The sequence below is a fragment of the Apus apus genome, chromosome 4, assembly GCF_020740795.1.
Source record: "Apus apus isolate bApuApu2 chromosome 4, bApuApu2.pri.cur, whole genome shotgun sequence".
NCBI classification, from domain to species: domain Eukaryota; kingdom Metazoa; phylum Chordata; class Aves; order Apodiformes; family Apodidae; genus Apus; species Apus apus.
Window position 1 is genome coordinate 37,418,072 of NC_067285.1, and position 20,457 is coordinate 37,438,528.

General features: G+C 52.5%; 2 protein-coding genes across 2 annotated transcripts in view; both read left to right on the forward strand.

Moving 5' to 3' along the window:
* The window catches only part of MINPP1 (multiple inositol-polyphosphate phosphatase 1), a 49,534-nt gene extending 47,498 nt beyond the window's left edge, over positions 1–2,036 (forward strand). The window contains exon 6 of the transcript XR_007889258.1: positions 1,947–2,036. The gene's annotated coding sequence lies outside the window, so the exon portion shown is untranslated. The remainder of the gene's footprint in view (positions 1–1,946) is intronic.
* The window catches only part of PAPSS2 (3'-phosphoadenosine 5'-phosphosulfate synthase 2), a 32,412-nt gene extending 13,840 nt beyond the window's left edge, over positions 1–18,572 (forward strand). Inside the window, exons 2-12 of the mRNA XM_051617023.1 lie at positions 1,947–2,052; positions 4,377–4,612; positions 5,664–5,802; positions 6,057–6,175; positions 6,282–6,395; positions 6,865–6,976; positions 10,374–10,579; positions 12,152–12,287; positions 13,473–13,741; positions 14,999–15,228; positions 16,206–18,572. Of these exons, the coding sequence (XP_051472983.1) occupies positions 1,947–2,052; positions 4,377–4,612; positions 5,664–5,802; positions 6,057–6,175; positions 6,282–6,395; positions 6,865–6,976; positions 10,374–10,579; positions 12,152–12,287; positions 13,473–13,741; positions 14,999–15,228; positions 16,206–16,347 (1,809 nt within the window). The 3' untranslated portion in view covers positions 16,348–18,572. The remainder of the gene's footprint in view (positions 1–1,946; positions 2,053–4,376; positions 4,613–5,663; positions 5,803–6,056; positions 6,176–6,281; positions 6,396–6,864; positions 6,977–10,373; positions 10,580–12,151; positions 12,288–13,472; positions 13,742–14,998; positions 15,229–16,205) is intronic.
* The last annotated feature ends 1,885 nt before the right edge of the window (positions 18,573–20,457 follow it).

Genomic DNA, 20,457 nt, shown 5'->3' on the forward strand with positions numbered 1-20,457 from the left:
TTCACCAGGACCCTAAGGCCCTTTTCCCCAGAGCTGATCTCCAGCTGGTCAGCCCCAGCTTGTACTGATATGGATACCAATATGGGGTTGTTCCTCCCCAAGTGCAGGACCCTACACTTGCCCTTGTTGAATATAATCCCGTTTCTTCCTGCCCAGCTCTCCAGCCTGTCCAGTCATGTTGGATGGCAGCACAGCCCTCTGGAGTGTCACCACCCTTCCAGTTTGGTATCATCAGTGAACTGGGTGAGGGAACACTCCATCCCTTCATCCAGGTCATTAATGAATATATTGAACAAGGCTGGACCCACCACCAGCCCATGGGGGACTCCACTAGAGACTGGTCTCCATGTGGACTCCGCCCCACTTACCCCAGCTCTCTGAGCTCTGTCCTTCAACCAGTTCCCACTCCACCTTCAGAAACCTCCAGTTTCTCTGCCTTTTTTTACTTACTGCATAGCTGGCAGTAAGAATTGGAGTGGATGTGTGGCAGGGGGCTGCTCAGGATTAGGAAGAGTTTACTGGCAAGATTATTGACATAGCAGAAAAATCAGGGGGATATGCTACTGTCCAGAGCTCCTGGCTGGAAGGAGAGGTCTGAGAGTGTTGCTGAATGGCAAAAGAACCCTCAGTGATGCTTCCTCGAGCTCCAAAAGATGCCAGCATGCAAAACAAAAGCTCTGAGAAGCATGCACAGTGCAGATGTACCACACAGCAACAGGCTTCGAGCATAACAACCTTGTTACATCAGCCATGTAGGAATGTGTTCCTGCATCTTCCCAAGCCACAGACGTTATCTTACTTCATCTCCTGTAGGACAGATCAGGCAGATCAACATTTTGCAATAAGCCAGCGTGCAGCTGGAGTCCCTACTGATGCAGGAAAGAGAGGTCTGAAGCATGCAGATTCCTTTCTCCATGCAGAGGTACCAGTCCTGTCTGCCGTGGTTTGCAAACAAATTGCAAAATCCCTGCTTGGCTCCGGAGTGTGACACGGGAGGGGTGTGTGACCCTCTCCGGGCAGGAGAAGTTTTGCTGCAGGGCTGAGTGGTGACAAGCTGCTGGAAGGGGACTTGGGGCACTCGTGCTTTGCTGAAGGTCCTTGGCGAGGTAACCCAGAATTTCAGAGTGGTGCCAGAGCTCAACAGGAGTAAACACAGCAGAAATACATGCAGGTGTTGTGGGAGAAGGGATTATTTCTTGGCTGCTGAGTCTTCTGTGTGTGCGCATTTAGCCTTGCTGCCAGACCCTGAACCCCTGGGGATGGGTGAGAAATAAACCCCAGTGGTGCTATGTCACCTCTGCCAGCTCAGAATGTTCAGAGAGACTTTTGACAACCTCCCTGCAAAGAAAAACAAAACAAACAAGGGCTGGAGCATCTCTCCTGCAAAGACAGGCTGGGAGAGTTGGGGGTGTTAGGTGAGAAGAGAAGGCTCCAAGGAGACCTCAGAGAACCTTCCAGTGCCTGAAGGGGCTGCAGCAAACCTGGGGGAGGGACTTTGTACAAGGACTTGTAGCAAGAGGACAAGGGGGAATGCCTTTAAACTGGAAGAGGGGAGGTTTAGGTGAGACATGAGGAGGAAGTTCTTCACCGTGAGGGTGGTGAGACCCTGGCCCAGGTTGCTCAGAGAAGCTGTGGCTGCCCCATCCCTGGCAGTGTTGAAGGGCAGGTTGGATGGGGCTTGGAGCAGCCTGAGCTGGTGGGAGGTGTCCCTGCCCATGGCAGGGGGAGTGGAACTGCATGATCTTTAAGGTCCCTTCCAATCCAGACCATTCTATGATTCTAGGATTTTCCCTTTTGTACCAGATTGCTGCAGTTTGCTGCAATGACTCATGCAGGTTTTAAGTGAGTTTGTGTTTGTCTCCCTTAGATTAGTCCCACTGAGATTTTATTTTGTACCAAGAGCAACGAGATAACAAAAGTGTTTTGTTTCACTTTGTCTTCATCAGGGAGCAACCAACGTGGTTTACCAAGCCCATCATGTCAGCAGGAGTAAGAGAGGACAAGTGGTCGGTACCCGGGGCGGATTTCGAGGCTGCACGGTTTGGCTAACAGGTATGTTTGTCTGGGTGTGAAAGTGTAGCTTCATATGTGAAACCCACTTCCATACAAGAGCATGTCTTGAGGATTTGGGATCCACAGAGAATGGCAGCAGTCCCTGTGAGCTGGGAATTGCAAAACATTTACACGTGGGAAACACCGACACATGGTGCTGGTGCTGCAAGAAATTCTCCTTGGCAGCTGCTGCCTGTTACAAATGTTTTTATGAATTTCACAGCTGTTATCAGGCTCCTTTGAACATGTCACAAGCCCTAAGGGTCGCACTTGTTGTTCCCAAGTGTGTGGCTGAGGAAGCCTTGGCTCAAATCCAGCTGGTCGTTGGCAGTGAAACGTGCCCAGGGTTGTCCACAACAGCACGTGGATGTTTTCGCTCCGGGTCGGTGCGAAGTTTACCAGGACACTTAGGTTTATCATGTTCAAAGTGACCTTGTCAGCAGCAGGGTGACAAGCTCTTGTCTGATGAATAAATACTCCCAGGCAGTGAGTTACACTGGGGGCAGCACTTCCTTGCACAGCCATGACAGGTTTCTTACGTTAATTCTCATTTTGTTTGCCTCCCAGTGTGGTGCCCTTCTCTTCTGCTTTGAAGGGTAAAGTCGTAGAATCATAGAATATGCTGAGTTGGAAGGGACCCATCAGGATCATCAAGTCCAACCCCTATCCCTGTGTAGGGCACCCCAAGAGTCACCCCATGGGCCTGAGAGCATCATCCAAACACTTCTTGAACTCAGGCAGGCTTGGTGCTGGGACCCTGGGAGCTGGTTCCAGTGCTTGACCACCCTCTGGGTGAAAAAACTTTTCCTGATATCCAACCCAAACCTCCTGATTCAGCTTCTTATTGTCATTGTTTGGAGATTAGGGGCTGCTAGAAATGACTACAGCATTTCCTTTGCTCCACTAATATTTACACAACTCTGTCATCTGCCATTTGTCCAGTTGTTTCTTTGCTTGTTAAATATTGGGATTTTCTCTGGCTGCCAGAAGATGTTGAAAGACAAACTTGGAAGGGTTTGTAAAGCCCTTTACAAAGTTCTGATTTGCCTTCATATCAGCTTATGTGCTCCATGTTGGATTAAAACACATTTCAGTTTTGCTCTCCTCTTTAATTACTAAAAAGCCAATGCCTAATCTGCTTTTGTATCATTTCCGAAGCCAACAAACCTACCCAAGAGAATTTCCTTGTTTTTTGAATATCAAAGATCCTGTGTCTGAAAGGTTTGAGCTTCTCTGGCTGATGATTGTTCTTTGAAATAGACAATGGGCTCCTAACTTTCTATCAGTTTAATTTTAAGAGACTGTAATGAAGGATGTTTCATTGCATGGACTGTATGGATTGAGTGGAAGGGCATGTGAATGCCCTGCATGGCCAGCTCAGGGGAGCTCTCTGAAGACCCAGCCAGCAGGATTCATCTCTGCCCTCCCAGGTTTCCTCTCCAGCACAAACGTGACTCTTCAGCATCAGACCAAAGGTCCACCTCATGCAGGGTCTTGTCTCCAGGAGTGGCCATTAGTAGGTGTCATGCAAAGGGCATAAAAACAGGCGAGCAGATGATGCTGCCCCCATAGGAGATTCTCCAAGGCTAAGTGTTTCCTGAGATAGGTGTGGTGTTTGGAGGTGTTATCCTTCCTAAGCCAAGGTCCTCTTCCATCTCAAGGAGTTTTCAACACATGGTTCCCCACCCAAAGCAAAGGAGGAGATTGGTGCTCCAGGTACACTTGCTCCTTTCCAACACAGCCAGTAACAAATACTCGTTGTGCAAGTGGATGGAGCTGGGATGGGAAGCAGCCACCTTGTTTGGGATTGGTGCCCTTCTGGTGGATGGCTCCAGGAGACACAGGCAGCTGAAGATGCACTGCTTGTCTGCACAACCACCCTGCTCCTGCTGGCACAGGTCTGTGGGTGCTGCTCCTGCAGATGGAGGTGTCTGTGGATGCAGAGGGGCAATTGCTGCTGCTGGAGCCTGTCCCACCCTGCACAGCTGTGGCAAGAACCTCTCCTTGGGTTCAGCCTGGGAGAACAGTTGGCTGTTCAGAGGAGGAAGAGGAGCGAGTGACTTACAGGCAACAGCATCCCTTCCAGCTTCCCCTGCTGAAGTACCTGTTCATCCCACCAAGAAGTACTTCTTCAAGGCTGCTGAACTGAACCCCTCCAGATGTTGGGATGCCAGGACTCTGGTGGGTAACAGGGCCTCATTCCTTCCTTAAGCAACATCAGACAGAAGGAGTTCTGTTGCCAGTGTCCCAGGAGGTGTTCCTTGCGCTGTCATTTTCACTCTTTTGACCTCGGACCTGAGGCTCACTTCTTCTCTCTCCAACAGGCCTCTCTGGAGCTGGCAAGACAACCATTGGCTTTGCCCTGGAAGAGTACCTGGTCACCCACGGCATCCCCTGCTATTCCCTGGATGGTGACAACGTTCGGCATGGCTTGAATAAAAACCTGGGCTTCTCCCCCGGGGACCGCGAGGAGAACATTCGGCGCATCGCCGAGGTGGCCCGGCTCTTCGCTGACGCGGGGCTCGTCTGCATCACCAGTTTCATCTCTCCTTTCGCCAAGGTGAGCTCCGTGCTGCTCTTTTCTTGGCAGCCTTGGTCTCCTGGCGGTTCCTGGGGAGGAGAGATTTATGTAGAGGACTTGTTACACAGGCCATCAGACACTCCTCTTAACTTCTCCACTCGTTCATAAGACAGCAGCGGTGCGTGGAGCCGCACAGACCCGGAACTAAGTCACAGGGTGGTGGGGTTGGAAGGGACCTCTGAAGGTCATCCAGTCCAAGCCCCCTGTTAGAGCAGGATCACCTACAGTAGATCCCACAGGAAAATGTCCAGATGGGTTTGGAGTGTCTCCAGAGAAGGAGCCTCCACACCCTCTCTGGGCAGCCTGTCCCAGGGCTCTGCCACCCTCACAGTAAAAAAGTTTTTCCTCATGTTTATCTTGACCCTCCTGTGCTCCAGCTTGTGCCCATTGCCCCTTGTCCTGTCCCTGGACACTGTGGAAAAGAGACTGGCCCCATCCTCCTGACACCCCCTGCAGATATTTGTGAGTGTTTATGAGTTCTGGGAGGCAGCTTGACATGACCTTCTTGAATATATTCCATGTTGCAAAGTGATTAAAAGCTACAAGAAGTTTAAAATCTCCCCTCCAGAGGCTCCTACTATTAACTTGTTAGGAGGCAGAAAAAAGGCACAGAAACAATGGCCTGACATAGTGCTGTCCCTGCTCTGTGTGAAGAAGTACTGGTTGTAGTTTTATGCTTCCTGAGAGTGCCAAGTAGCTGCTGTTATCAAGTCCATACCAGCAGTTCCTTTTTTTGACACAGGGCAGATAACGATTCACAGTCTTAAAATCCTGCTGTCATGCTCAGCTTTATGTTTCAGACGGAAAAAGCTGAAAACAGATCAAAACTGTAGATTTTTTTTTTCCCTAGATGTCCTTAAAGAACAGAGGGAAAGTGAGATGAAAAAAAACCTGATTAGAATGAGTGTGAATGTAATAAATCCATACCTGAGATTAAGTTACCAGTGTGAAAGTCCAGGGCATGTCATGGAGCTGGGAGGTGCTTGCTGCAATTCAGACATGTAAGATTTTCCTCTCTTCCTTCTAACAGGATCGTCAAAATGCGCGGAAAATTCACGAGGCAGCTGGACTTCCTTTCTTTGAAATCTTTGTAGATGCTCCTCTCAATATTTGTGAAAGCAGAGACGTGAAGGGCCTGTACAAGAAGGCAAGAGCTGGTGAGATCAAAGGTATGGAAGAGCAAGCTCTTGTCTTGCCTTTTGCTTCCCGAAGCGCTGGATCGGTTGTCGTGGCCACTCTGTGCACAGAGGTGGGTTCCTGAAGGCTCTTGGTGGTGCTCAAGAGTATCCTGTTGCCCTGGCTCGAGTGTCACTCGTAGTACCCAGTATGGCTGAGTGCTTCCTGATTGGTTGAACAACGTTCTTGGCTCTAGGACACCAAGTATTAGATTAAATAAACTTAGTTTGGGTTTAATTGTCCGCAGGATTCACGGGGATTGACTCAGAGTATGAGAAGCCTGAATCTCCTGAGCTAGTGTTGAAAACCAATGTTGCATCGGTGTCTGAATGTATTCAGCAGGTTGTAGAGCTCCTCCAAACACAAGTAGGTCATTTTTGTACCAGCTTGTAAAACTGCTTTTGGAGACTGACTTTTTGGTGTGCATCTATAAAGCTGCATGTTACTTAGAGTTGCTGTCTCTCTCTTCCAGAACATCGTCCCCCACAGCTCCATTAAAGATGTCCTTGAGCTGTTTGTACCTGAAAACAAACTCAGTAGTGTCCGAGCTGAAGCAGAGATGCTGCCATATGTAGAGATCACTAAGGTATGGTCGTGCACAGGTGCTGTGCTGGGATTCCCTCACTGTTCAGCTGTTCCAAGGGTAGGAGCTTTGCTGGTGATGTTGCCAGAGGGGAGGCAGTTCCTCTGATGGCTGCATCTGAGAACCATAGAGTTGCTTGGTTTGGAAGGGACTTAAAGACCATCCTGCCTGAGCAGGGACACTTCCCACTAGACCAGGTCATGTTCTTCTGTGGCTATGGCTTATGGAGGGGTGTGGTCGTGGTCCTCAGCCATTTTCTGCTGGGTCTCCATCCTGTTCTGCAGCGAACCAGGGCCATCACCCTCCTTTGCTGTGTGAGCGCAGCCTCCCGAGCACATGGGCCATCAAAATACATCAGTCTGGCTTAAACCCCCCCCCCAAACCACACTCTCCCCTCCCCCCCGCCACGGCAGGAGAAGCAACCTCTGAGTGTGCCCTGGTGACAGGAGTGCCACTTGGGTTTGTTTTGCAGCTGGATCTGCAGTGGGTGCAGGTGCTGAGCGAAGGCTGGGCCACCCCACTGACCGGCTTCATGCGTGAGAAGGAGTACCTGCAAGTCATCCACTTTGGGACCCTGCTGAACGGTACGGACCCCCCAGGCCCCCACCCCACAGAATCCTGCCCAAACACCCAGGCCATCTTGTCTTCCTCCTGTCCTCTGGCCTGTCAAATGGGAGGGTCAGGAGGCCATGCTCTGAAACACCCCAGCGGGGACAGGAGGTGACAGAGCTCGCCTGGTGGTGCCTGGGGCCCTCACGTCTCTACCCCTCATGTGGTGCCCATCAAATATTTTGGCAGCCATAGAATTCCAGACTGGTTTGGCTGGAAGGGACCTTAAAGATCACTTAGCTCCACCCCCCCTGCATGGGCAGGGACACCTCCCACCAGCCCAGGCTGCTCCAAGCCCCATCCAACCTGCCCTTCAACACTGCCAGGGATGGGGCAGCCACAGCTTCCCTGGGCAACCTGGGCCAGGGTCTCACCACCCTTATCATAAAAAATTCTCCCTTATATCTAGAGTGAATCTACCTTCTTTTAGTTTAAAACCGTCACCCCTTGTCCTGTTGCAACAGGCCCTACTAAAAATTCTGTCCCCACCTTTCTTACAATCCCGCTTTAAGTATTTGAAGACTAGAAAAAAGTCTCCCCAGAGCCCTCTCTTCTCCAGGCTGAGAGAAGTGCTTCTCCAGGCCATTGTGTGCTCTTTTCATGCTTGGCTATCCCAGGGTAAATAAAGGTGCAGACCCAAAGCCAAGTGAGCTGGGAGGCTGCCAGGCTGCTCTTGAGGCAGGAGAAGGCAGCTGTTCCTTGGAAACAGGAGCAGAGCCTCTTTTATTTTTTTCCCCCCCATTTTCCTGCTTCTCCGTTACCATAACTTGAAGTAAATCAGGTGTTTCTGTCCCGTTTCTCAGCTGCAGGTGCCAAAGCTGTGACTTTAGCAAGTCCTGCAGACCTGACAGAGGTCTCTGGCTTGGGGGTCTGGGGTCTTGGAGAGCAAATCCCTTTGGGTCTTGCCCTCCTTCCAGAGAATCCCATGGACACCCAGTGAGTCCTTGCTGCTTTTACTAGGATCTGGGCACCGTGCAGCAGATGCAGAGCTCAGGAGTGCTGGCTTTGGGCTGGAGGAGTGTCTGTGAGGGGGTTCTGCTTCCAGACACCTTCTAGATGGCCTTTCACCCCCTGTCTAGTGTGTAAACAGTGTTGAGAAGCACGTGTCCCTGTTATCAGCCTCTGGGCCGTGGTCTTTGAGCTGCCTGTTGAGCCTGGAGAGGTCACAGAGGTGCCCTGTAATGACCACGTTGCTCTGGAGCTCCACACTTTGTGCTGGAGGCTCACCTCAGAGACCTCCCCCAAACCTGTCAGCATCACTGAGCAGAAGGTCCTCCAGGGCCCATGGGTGTATGTTCAGGGTTTGTAGAGCTCTGCAGCAGGAGGGACAAAGCCCAGGACACCTGCTTTTGGCAGGGATTAACTCTCCAGAGCAAGGTCTTTGCAGTAGAGAGCATCATCATCAGTCCTTGGTCCACCTTGTCTCCACGGAGGGCTCCAAAAATCTGTGTGGTGAGGCCTGTAGAGTGACATCTGGGCAGGAAGGAGGACATCCCTGCTTCTCTTGGATCACCTCCAGGAAACAGTGGAGGGTTTCTATCTCATGGTGCCAAAGCTGAAGTGTGTGTTGCCAAGGAGGAGTTTGAGGCTGGTCTTTCTGGAGTCAGTGGTCCAGCCCTTCTCTGAGGTGCAAGTGATGTTTTTTGGCAGCTCCAGCTGTGCCTGGAAGGGCTGTGTTCCATTTTGGTGGACTTGTGCAGGTTAGTGCTCCAACACTGAGCAGTAAATTCCACCAGGATAGTACCAACAGCTGGGTGGATGAGGTGCTTTGTGGAGATGGCCTCCAGGATGAAAGGTGGATCTGCACGTGGCAGCACCATGGGGGACCTGGGCTGTGCCTGCCTGCAGCCAGGTGGTGCTTGCAGAGCTTTGACCTGGGTGGCTTTGGTGCTTGAAATGGCTCCTGAAACTGGTGCCTCTGAGTGTTAATTACCTTAATTGTGTCTGTGTTCTCCTAGGAAGGAATCGCTCTGTAGCTGGTATGTATCTAACTCTTCTCAGGTTGTACAGAAATTACTTCCTTTTAGATTATGTGTGTAGGGGGGGCTGCCCTAAGGTAATATGTTTGTGATTTAAGAACAAAAATTAAAAAAAAATCATGAGGACTAGACACAACCATGGCCTGTTTATGGTTCCCCTGGGTACAAAGCAGCAGGACACACCCTGTGTCCTACCAACTGGTCTTCACAAAAGCCCCAGTTGGGTAATTTTGGAGCTGCCTTCACTGGAGTGATGGTTGGGTTGGTTTTTACCTCTGCAGCTTGCGTTTGGAAACGGAGCACAGAGACCCTCGGCTCCAGCATCATTTGTGGGCTTCATAATCCAGCTTTTTCCATGCTGATTTGATTGGCTGATCACTGGTTAAGATAATTCAAATGTATCAGGTTGATATTGATTGGATCCCATGTGACTCCAGTCCTGATTACTCATGAAGGTGCTTGAAAATCACTGTTTGGCAGATGAGTGAATCCTGATTGTGAATTGAAAGTAAATGCAAACCCTTTAACAAACATTTTTTTAAAATCTGTATCATAGTAAAAAAAATCCTCAAATTAAGGCTCTCAAGGGTCCAAAATGATTTTGGTCTGATCAGAACAAATTGAATCCCTGATTTCTTTGTTCTTGTTTGTGAATGGAAATCCATGGGAGAGACTGATTCTGTTGTGTTATTAACACTGGGCTATCCAAAGAGAAATGGGAAGGCCTCAGTGGACAACTGGGAAACTGGGGGTGAAACCAAGGTGACTTTGAGGTTTTTAGGGACAGCCCTGAAATTAGGAATTACCCGTGCAAATGTAGAGACAGAAAATAGAGTAATAATGGACTCTGGAGAGGTGAGAAGCAGGAAGAGGAGCAGTAATATAGAGATATCCAGAGAAAACCCAAAGCAACAAAGCAAGGTGTGATGCTGCTTTCCCTGCTGGAAGGGGCAGTGCAGGGAATGAGATGCCCAGAGGAACACCGAGCTGGAGCCACCTTCACAGGATTTGTTCTCCTGGCAGAGGAGGTGGGGGCTGGATGCAGGGTTGCACTTCCCAAGTGCATTTAAAATTTTCCAAGAGATTTACAAGCAGCTCACTGGGGAAGAACCAGTCTTCCCATGGAGACAGGGAGTGCATGAAGTAATGAAAGGCTCCAGGTGTCTTTGAGACATCTCTGGCCCATGGGTGAGGAGCCAGTACAGTCCCCAGGTAAGAGTGGAGCAGAGAAGAATGGGGCAGCGGATAAATGCACAGGATGGACGGTGCATCCCTGGGGTGGTCCTGGAAATGGGGGCTCTCCGAAGGGACAGGGTGTGTCCCTGCACCCCAGCGTGTCCTGCACCAGTCCCTGAGGCTTGGGGATGTTCAGCTCCTGCCCTTCTCTTGCCAGATGGCGTGGTCAACCTGAGCGTCCCCATCGTGCTGCCCATCAGCAGGGAGGACAAGGAGCGGCTGCAGGGCTGCGCGGCGCTGGCGCTGGGCATCGGGGGGCGGCGCGTGGCCGTGCTGAGGGACCCCGAGTACTTCGAGCACAGGAAGGAGGAGCGATGTGCCCGTGTCTGGGGCACCACCTGCGCCCAGCACCCCCACGTCAAGGTGGGTTTGGCCCCTTGCTGCTCGGGGACACCTGGCCTGGGTGGGAGGTCTGGGCCGGGGCTGGAGAAACCGACCTCATGTAGGTTTCGAGGGCCAGAGAAACCTTCAAGCAAGTCCAGAGCAGCCATGGAGATGATCGGGTGACTGGAGCAGCTCTCCAGACAGGCTGAGGGAATTGGGGGTGTTCAGCCTGGAGAGGAGAAGGCTCCAGGGAGACTTCAGAGCACCTTCCAGTGCCTGAAGGGGCTCCAGGAAAGCTGAGGAGGGACCTGGGACAAGGACATGTAGCAAGAGGCAGGGTGTAATGGCTTTAAACTGGAAGATTTAGGTCAGACATTAGGAAGAAATTCTTCCCTGTGAGGGCAGTGAGGTGCTGGCCCAGGTTGCCCAGAGAAGCTGTGGCTGCCCCATCCCTGGCAGTGTTGAAGGGCAGGTTGGATGGGGCTTGGAGCAGCCTGGCCTGGTGGGAGGTGTCCCTGCCCGTGCAGGGGGTTGGATCTAGATGATCTTGAAGGTCCCTTCCAACCCAAACCAGTCTGGGATTCTATGATTGATTCCATGACCATGGGTGTCCACTCTGCTCTCCAAGCCCAACTCCTCACTGGGAATCATCATGTCCCAAGCAGGCAAGACAGGGTCTTTAGGCTTGCAAGCAAATGCTGGTCTCCCTTAGCAGGATCATCAGGCAGCAGGTGCCAGGTGAAGGGGACACTGAGGGTGCTGCTGAGGAGCTGCTCCTGTCATCCTCACCAGTGCCTCCATCCCAACACTTTGAGCACCAGCTGAGCCCTCAAAAGTTGCCTGTGCTTAGGGGTGATGATCTCAGTGGTGCTGCCAAACATTAATGCTGCAGATCACAGACTCCTGCCCCTTTTAGCTGCCTTTTACTCCTCAGTGTGCCTGTTTCACACAGGCAGCCACCAGAGGTGACAGAATTTTGCAGCCCGTCTCTTCCCACTTACTCATCGTTCCTTAGGAAGAGCTCCAGGTTGCACTGAGTGACTTGAGATGCCTGCTTAAAGAGAACAAAGCCAAATAAATTATTTTCCCCTACCTTAAAATACCACTTTCTTTGTTTCATCAGCAATTGCTCACCTGCACAGAAACATATAATGGTTTGGGTTGGAGGGACCTTAAAGACCATCCAGTCCCAACCTCCTGCATGGGCAGGGACTCCTCCCACCAGCCCAGGTTGCTCCAAGCCCCATCCAACCTGCCCTTCAACACTTCCTGGCAGGGAAACTGTGCAACAGGCTTATTCCTTCTGCATATTCCCAGGAGGAAGGAGCAGAGAGTGAGGTGGAGGAAGGTCTGGTGCCATAACTTCTAGACCAGAGAGGAGTCCAGCACCCAGCTGTGTGCAGTGGTTGGGTCTCAGTGGCTGTACAGGGTGGCACTGCTCATGGTGTGCAGTTCCTGTAGTCACTGCAGCAATGCTTTCCTCCTTCATGTGCTGAATGAGAAGGGAAGATCACCCTGCCAGCAGAGTCAAGCCTCACACTTTTCAAATGAGACTGGGAAAAGGAGATCTCTTGCTGTCCCCTCCATAATGCACTTGTGGGTCATTCACAGATGGTGATGGAGAGCGGAGACTGGCTGGTTGGTGGAGACCTCCAGGTGCTGGAGAAGATCAAATGGAATGATGGTCTGGACCAGTACCGCCTGACACCGCTCACTCTCAAGCAGAAGTTCAGAGAGATGAACGCTGGTGAGTGCCCTGGGTTAGCACTGGGGACACCTCTCCTGGAGACAGGCTGGGAGAGTTGGGGTGTTCAGCCTGCAGGAGAGAAAGCTCCAGGGAGACCTTAGAGCACCTTCCAGTGCCTGAAGGGGCTCCAGGAAAGCTGGGGAGGGGCTTGGGACAAGGGCAGGGAGGGGTGGGACAACAGGGAATGGTTTCAAGCTGAAAGAGGGGAGACATGAGGTTAGACATGAGGAGGAAATTCTTCACTATGAGGGAGGTGAGCCACTGGCCCAGGTTGCCCAGGCAAATTGTGGCTGCCCCATCCCTGGAAGTATTCCATGCCAGGCTGGATGGGGCCTGGAGCAACCTGGTCTGGTGGGAGGTGTCCCTGCCCATGCAAGGGGAAATCTAGATGATCTTTGAGGCCCCTTCCAACCCAAAGCAGTCTGGGTTTCTATGATTCTATGACACAGCTCTTCTTTCCCTACCTGGCACAAGGAGATTGGTGTGATCTGTGATCACTTGGCTCTCAAGCTCATAGCACTTTCCAGATTGCTTCTGTGTGCTCCCAAAACGGGCCTCTCTGGGTGGGGTGAGCAGTAAGAGGGACACACAAAAAGTGGCATGGGGACTCCTTGGTCCAGGTGATGGTCTGTCCCCTCTATGGGCTTTCCTGAGCATGGCCTGGAAAGCACTCAAGTGTCCTGCTCATGTCCTCCCTGGTGGGTCACAGCCTGTCTTTCCACACCCTGGACATTTAAAACCCTGTGCTGACACGTTTGGCCTTCACAAACACATGGGGTCAGGTATCATCTCCCAGGTGTCTGTCCCAGCTGGCTGGCAGACCTCACACACTTTGAGGAGAGAGCGTTGGCCTTCCTGAAGGCTCCATCAAGCTTGGCAGGTCACTTAAGAAGTCAGGGAACTCCATGGACATGTCCAGTGCTGTCTAAAGACATGGCAGGAGGGCTGGTGGGCCTGAAAGCAGCCGCAGAGGAAGGCTGGGCCGTGGAAGCGACCGCAGCAGAGCCGCGAAGAGGGAGGAGCTGTACCCGTCTGAAACACCCAGCTCAGGAATTTCAGGCCTTGCTCCCGTGGAGATAGGATACACATCTTACAACATGCACATCTTAGGACCGTGTGGAAGGTGCAAGTGAAGGCGCAGGGTCTGATGCTCAGCCCCTGACCCTCTGGTCCTTCCCCTTGCAGATGCCGTCTTTGCGTTTCAGCTGCGCAACCCCGTCCACAACGGGCACGCGCTGCTGATGCAGGACACGCGGCGCCAGCTCTTGGAGAGGGGCTACAAGAACCCCGTGCTCCTCCTGCACCCCCTGGGGGGATGGACCAAAGATGATGACGTCCCCCTGGAGTGGAGGATGAAGCAGCACGCAGCAGTGCTGGAGGAGCAGGTCCTGGACCCCAAGTCGACCATCGTGGCCATCTTCCCCTCTCCCATGCTCTATGCCGGCCCCACAGAGGTAGGAGAGCCATGGGCTGCCCACCAGGACAAGGTGTGAGCATGCCCATGCAGCTCCAGGAGGCCACGGGGAAGGGAGTTGGTAGCCATAGCCTCATTACTAGTTCCTGCCATGGTTCTCAACCCCCACACAGCTGGGGGTGTTTTGTCCTGAGTAACGAGCAACAGAACAAGAGGAAATGGGCTCAAATTGCACATGGGGAGATTTAGGTGGGATATTAGAAGAAACTTCTTCACTGAAATGGTAGTTGAACACTGGCACAGGCTGCCCAGGGAGGTGGTTGAATCTCCATCCCTGGAGGTGTTTAAAGATGTAGAGATGTTGTTTAAATGTGTAGAGGGACATTGTTTAAACACTGGACTGAGCAGAGTTGGGTTAATGGTTGGTAGAGCTAGGTTATGGGTGGACTCAATATGGTTTTGGTTGGAGTTCAGCTCTGTGGGCGCCTGTGCTTTCACCAGCTGTGTGAAGAGCTGGGGAGAAGGGCACTAGAAACAGTCTTCACCACTGTGGCCTCTCCCTCTGCCAGGCAAGGGTGCTCCTTTGTTTTCTCCCAGTGGTTCCCCTCCTGCCCCTAAATGGGGGGGATGAAAACCATAGACACTGAACCTTCCCTGAAGGAGGAAGGAAAGGGATGGTTGGGCAGCCTTAGCCCATGTAGACCTCAAGGGCTGGTGGGCACATTCAAAAAAGCAAACTGCTACCTCCCTTTCCTGTCAAACTGGGACAAGACCAGTTCCCATCCCCAGTGCTTCCCTGGAAATGCACACCCTTGGGAGAACTGAGGTTGCAGGGGGTCCGAGCAGTGCTGACACCCTTCCTTCCTTCCTTCCTTCCTTCCTTCCTTCCTTCCTTCCTTCCTTCCTTCCTTCCTTCCTTCCTTCCTTCCTTCCTTCCTTCCTTCCTTCCTTCCTTCCTTCCTTCCTTCCTTCCTTCCTTCCTTCCTTCCTTCCTTCCTTCCTTCCTTCCTTCCTTCCTTCCTTCCTTCCTTCCTTCCTTCCTTCCTTCCTTCCTTCCTTCCTTCCTTCCTTCCTTCCTTCCTTCCTTCCTTCCTTCCTTCCTTCCTTCCTTCCTTCCTTCCTTCCTTCCTTCCTTCCTTCCTTCCTTCCTTCCTTCCTTCCTTCCTTCCTTCCTTCCTTCCTTCCTTCCTTCCTTCCTTCCTTCCTTCCTTCCTTCCTTCCTTCCTTCCTTCCTTCCTTCCTTCCTTCCTTCCTTCCTTCCTTCCTTCCTTCCTTCCTCCTCTCTCCTCTCCTGCAGGTTCAGTGGCACTGTCGGGCTCGCATGATCGCCGGCGCCAACTTCTACATCGTGGGGCGCGACCCGGCGGGGATGCCTCACCCCGAGACCAAGAAGGACCTGTATGAGCCCACCCAGGGAGGGAAGGTGCTCAGCATGGCGCCCGGGCTGACCTCGGTGGAAATCATCCCCTTCCGGGTGGCTGCCTACAACAAGGTGAAGAAGGCCATGGATTTCTATGACCCGAAAAGGTGAGGCGGGCCCTGGCGGGGCTGCTCCTGCAGCCCACACAGCACCTGTGGTTTGGGGTCACACCTGGCTTGAAGGTTGCCAGGGGAGTCACAGACTGGTGGGGGCTGGAAGGAACCTCTGAGGATCATGCAGTCCAACCCCCTGCTAGAGCAGGGTCACCTACAGCAGATCCCACAGGAACACCTCCAGGTGGGGTTGGAATGTCTCCAGGGATGGAGACTCCACAACTTCCCAGGGCAGCCTGTCCCAGGGCTCTGTCACCCTCACAGCAAAGAAGTTTTTCCTCATGTTTAACTTGAACCTCCTGTGCTCCAGCTTGTGCCCATTGCCCCTTTTCCTGTCACTGGGCACTGCTGGTCCCATCCTCCTGACACCCCCTGTAGATATTTATAATGTTGATGAGATCCCCCCTCAGTCTCCTCCTCTCCAGATGAACAGCCCCAGCTCTCCCAGCCTTTCCTCACAGGGCAGATGCTCCAGTTCCTTCAGCATCTTTCTGGCCCTGCCCTGGACTCCCTCCAGTAGCTCCTTGTCCTTCATGACCTGGGGAGCCCAGAACTGGACACAGTATTCTAGAGGTGGCCTCACCAGGGCAGAGTAGAGGGAGAGGGACAAGCAGCTGGTTCTCCTCCCATGGAGGGGAATGAGGGAAGAACCTGTGAAGGCCGCCTGCCTTCCCGCCAAGAGCTGACACCAGGTCAAGGATGGGCCACATGGAACTAAAGAGGAGCCTTTGTAGCCATCAAAGAGGATAAGAAACAGTTTGGAGGCTAAGTGGTGGTAGAAAGACAGCCTGTCACAGCTGGAGAAGTGTGTTACATACAACTCCAGCACTTCTGGAAAGGGGAACCCCATTGGTGCAGACCATGGACCTGGGTGTGAAGCTGCAGACAAGTGCTGGGAGGTTCCCAAGCACAGCAGAAGAGCTGTACTGGGGCCAGTTGTGCTGATTCCAGCCCCTCTCTGCTTTGTGCAGGCACGACGACTTCGACTTCATCTCGGGGACACGCATGAGGAAGCTTGCCCGGGAGGGTGAAGACCCACCAGATGGCTTCATGGCCCCCAAAGCTTGGAAAGTCCTCACTGAGTACTACCAGTCGCTGGAGAAAAAGAATTAACAGCCCTCCTCCTCCTAGAAATACTTGTGTTAAGAGTGAGCAATGATTGCTTGGTTCCCTATGACACAGATCAGTTTCTTGGCATTTCCAGTGCTCTGACTGGAGGGTTTTCCTGCCTGGGTCAGAGTGGTTTGTACTAATCAGAAATACTTTGAGCCTGGTCCTTCTCCCCCTGGAGCTGCTGGAACGTCCCCATGGAGCTGGAAGGGGAGGGCAGCAGGTCTTTCATTCCTTCATTCCCAGCCCAGCCTCTGGATGAACCAGGAGGATCATTTTCGTGCCGCCATGGCCACGCTGGGACCTCAGCACCAGGATCAAAACTTGCCTGTCCCCTGATGGAGCAGAAATGAAGACGTGTCCTTCCTCTGCCCCTCGCCCAGCTGCTGAGGTGAGGAGCTGCTGCCAGGCTGGGAGAGGGGCACGGGCACTCGGTGCTGGGATCCACTCCCTGCCCTCCAGCTTCTGCCTCAGACATTTGTTTCCTAGCAAACAGCAGGATTATTTTAACACCCTTTTTTAAAAAAAGGATTTTTTAAGTCAGCCTTGACCATTGCCAGTTCCTGTGCCTGAGACAATTGCTCACTGTTCTTCCTGCTTCCTCCTGCTTGACCTCTCCAGACAAAACAAAACCTGGGCTGAGCATTCCTGGTGCTCTGAGGTCAGCTGTCCTGGGAGGCACTGAAAAGCCCAGGAGACCTCCAAGAAAGCTCAGGGCAGCAAGAAAAAACTGGAGATGATGTTTCTGTGCCTTTGTGGGTGTCCTCCCAGGACAGGATCCCCTTCCTCTGCCTGTGCTCCTCCCTTCCAGAAGGCAAGTCAAAGGCAAACCCGGCGACGATGTGTCAGTGTGAGGTGGGTCTGAGCAGCTGCTGCATGTGGGAAACCAGGAGAGAGGTGGCTCAAGCACTTGCCCTGATCTGTCCCCACAGCCCCACCTGAGCACCGGGGATCTGATCTTGGCTGATCAGGGATGCTGAGGCTGGCTCTGGCTGGGGGGATGGCCAGAGGGTGGCAGAGAAGTCCTTGGGTCCCTCCCTGCTGCTGAGCCAGGGGTGATGGGGCCAAGCAAGAGCCAGTGTCTGGTGCTGCTCCCAGCTCTGGCTGGTGGAACGTTCCTGCAGACCTGACCTGGTTTTATTTCTGTCCCCACCATGGACTTTGCTGTTGTTCCTGAGGCTTTTCTGCTGACAGGCACCTCTGGCCTGTGACCCAGCCCCAGAGCTCTACCTGCCCAGGTGTCTCCCCTCAAGCATGTCCGGCTGGGACCATGGCTGAGGATCGAGCATCCTGCAGTGCTGGTGGCTTCCTGGTGTCCTGCAGAGGCTTTTCCAGGGAAAGGGCTGAGCCTGCAGCCCCATGAGGAGCTCACCTCCTCCCCAGTGTGAGGGCTTTTTGGGAGGGAAGCCAGCTGTGCACTTTCTGCTTATTGCAGCAACCTGAATTATTTTTGTAGTCGTCCTTTTCAGTAGATGGCCCAGGATGGGTGGGAATGTGTTTCCAGTGCAATGGAAGTCACCTTCTCCTCTTCTTGTGCTTCAGTTTTAATTACAGCGGGATCTGCCCTCCCTACAATCTCTGCCATAGGACAGTGACCTCCAGCCCGAGCTGCCACCTGTTTAGCTGTGGCCATGGTACAAGCTCCCAGACTACAGATACAATTGGGAATATCTTTGCAAAAAATATATATATATTATTTTAATTTGTCAGCTGTTTTGGGGTGGGGCTTTTTGGTAATTTTTTTCCAAACAAAGAGCCCGAAGCTGCATTTATACCTCAAGTAAAATGCTGCACCAGCCATGTCAGGAGCTGGAAGCACAGCAGCCCCAGTGCCTTTCCCCTCAGGCCCTCTGGCAGGGACCTGGAAGACAAAAGCAATAACTCCCACTTCTGATTTTGCAATCTTAGTAATTTTTAAATAGCTAAATAGTTGCTGTTGCCACTTGTCTTAAATTAATCCAACGGTTAAAAACAGACAAACACCCCTTCTGCATTAATCCAAATGGTTACAACAAAACAGAAATCTTTTGTCCTTCTAAAATAGTGTACTGATTACCTCTGATTAAAATAGAGTATGTGGACTAGGGGTTTTTTATAGCATATTTATTAAAGACATGAGACTGGAATTTGTACCTCAACGGATGCATCTCATGATTTAATATATTCTAAACTTGATACTCTGCTGAAAAACACTCACTTTTAGTAAAAATAAATATTTATATGTGTAACTAATCCTCACTTTGTATTTTTAATTTTGGGGGAGTGGGGTGTCACAGCCACGTGGCTCCCTGCGGTGCGACAGGCCTGTGGTGAGGACAGCCCCTCTGGGTCTAGCCTGGCATGCTTGGTGCCTGGGGCAGGACAGCAAGGATGACCCTGGAGCCTTTTGGAAACCTCAGCTGATGGAGTTTTCCTTTTGTTGCTCTCTGGGCTGTGGAGCCTTGAACAAGTCACCTTGAACCAGCCCAGTAATTGCAGTTTGCTGCCCTGCATTTCTGTGCTGTTTGACCAGAGTGGTGAGGGCTGGAAGAAACCTCTGAGGATCATCCAGACCAGCCCTCTGCTAGAGCAGGGTCACCTACAGTAGCTCCCACAGGAACATGTCCAGATGGCTTTGGAATGTCTCCAGAGAAGGAGCCTCCACACCCTCTCTGGGCACACCAGCACTTAAGGACCTTCTAGCTACCGAAACCCTGCAGAAAGAGGGGCTGGTGCTGCACAGCCCTGTCTCTGTCTTGCAAAGTGCTGCAGCCCACACATCCCTGCCTGGGGAGAGACAAAGGGACAGCTTCCAGCCTGGCCAGCTTCTGTCCCAACAGGGCTGGTGCCCCCTTTGCTGCCAACCCGTGCCAGCCCCGTGCAGGGCTGGACACTGTGGGTGTCCCCCTGCACCTCACCCCCCAGACCCGCGGCTGCTGCCCAGGGCTCCTCAGCACCCACCAGGGAAATGATGCTCTGGGCCCACCAGTTCCAGAGAAGAGAAGCTGCACCTGCAGGACCCACACACAGCCACAGTGAGGGGGGCGGGGGGAGGCTGTGGAGAACAGAGTGAACAAACATATTTAGTCCCCTCTTCTGGGAGAGGCTGAGGGAGCTGGGGTCGTTTAGCCTGGAGGAGACTCAGGGGGATGGGGTTGGAAACCTTCTTGCTCTCTACAATTACCTGAAGGGAGGTTGCAGTCAGGTGGGGTTGGGCTCTTCTCCCAGGCAAGTAGTGACAGGATGAGAGGGCCTGGCCTGCAGCTGCTCCAGGGGAGCTTTAGGTTGGATATCAGGAAGCACTTCCTCATGGAAGGGTGATCAGACATTGGAAGGGACTGCCCAGGGAAGTGGTGGAGGCACCATCCCTGGAGGTGCTCAAGGACAGGCTGGAGGTGGCACTTAGTGCCATGGTCTGGAGATGTGGTGGTGTCAGGTCATAGGCTGGACTTGATGATCTTAAAGGTCTTTTCCAGCCTCAGTAATTCTGTGATTCAGGCCACCAAAGGTCTCTGTGCTGCAGCTGGGTCGCTTTATAGCCTGGGGACAACTCCAGTACAGGCAGTTCCACAGAATTACCTACTGGAGATGGCTCTGGCTGAGCAGGTCCTGAGCAAATCACTGCTTGGAATGTCTGTGCCTCTCTTCCTGTGAGGATTTGACCTTCAAACACCAAGAATGAGCTGTTCCTCACCCAAAACTGTGTGGTACAGCTTGGAGCTCAGCAGTGGAGACTTGCTCGGCCTCAGCCCCCACCTGGAAACAAGGCTGGGTTTGAGCATGTGTTCCCGGCACTGCAGGAGGGGGCCACTGCCCCAGATCTTCTCACAAGCTGCCAGGAGGAAAAACTTCTTTCCTGTGAGGGTCAGAGAGCCCTGGGACAGGCTGCCCTGGGAAGTTGTGGTGTCTCCTTCTCTGGAGACTTTCCAAACCCACCTGGACATGTTCCTGTGGGATCTGCTGTAGGTGACCCTGCTCTAGCAGGGAGGTTGGACTGGATGGTCCCTTCCAGCCCTCACCACTCTGTGACTCTGAGGGTCTGTGCTTTCACAAGGACTCTCAAAGCAGCAGGAACAACTACGGAAGGTTCATTGGAAAAGTGGGAATGACAGCCTGGCTGCAGGAACTGACCTA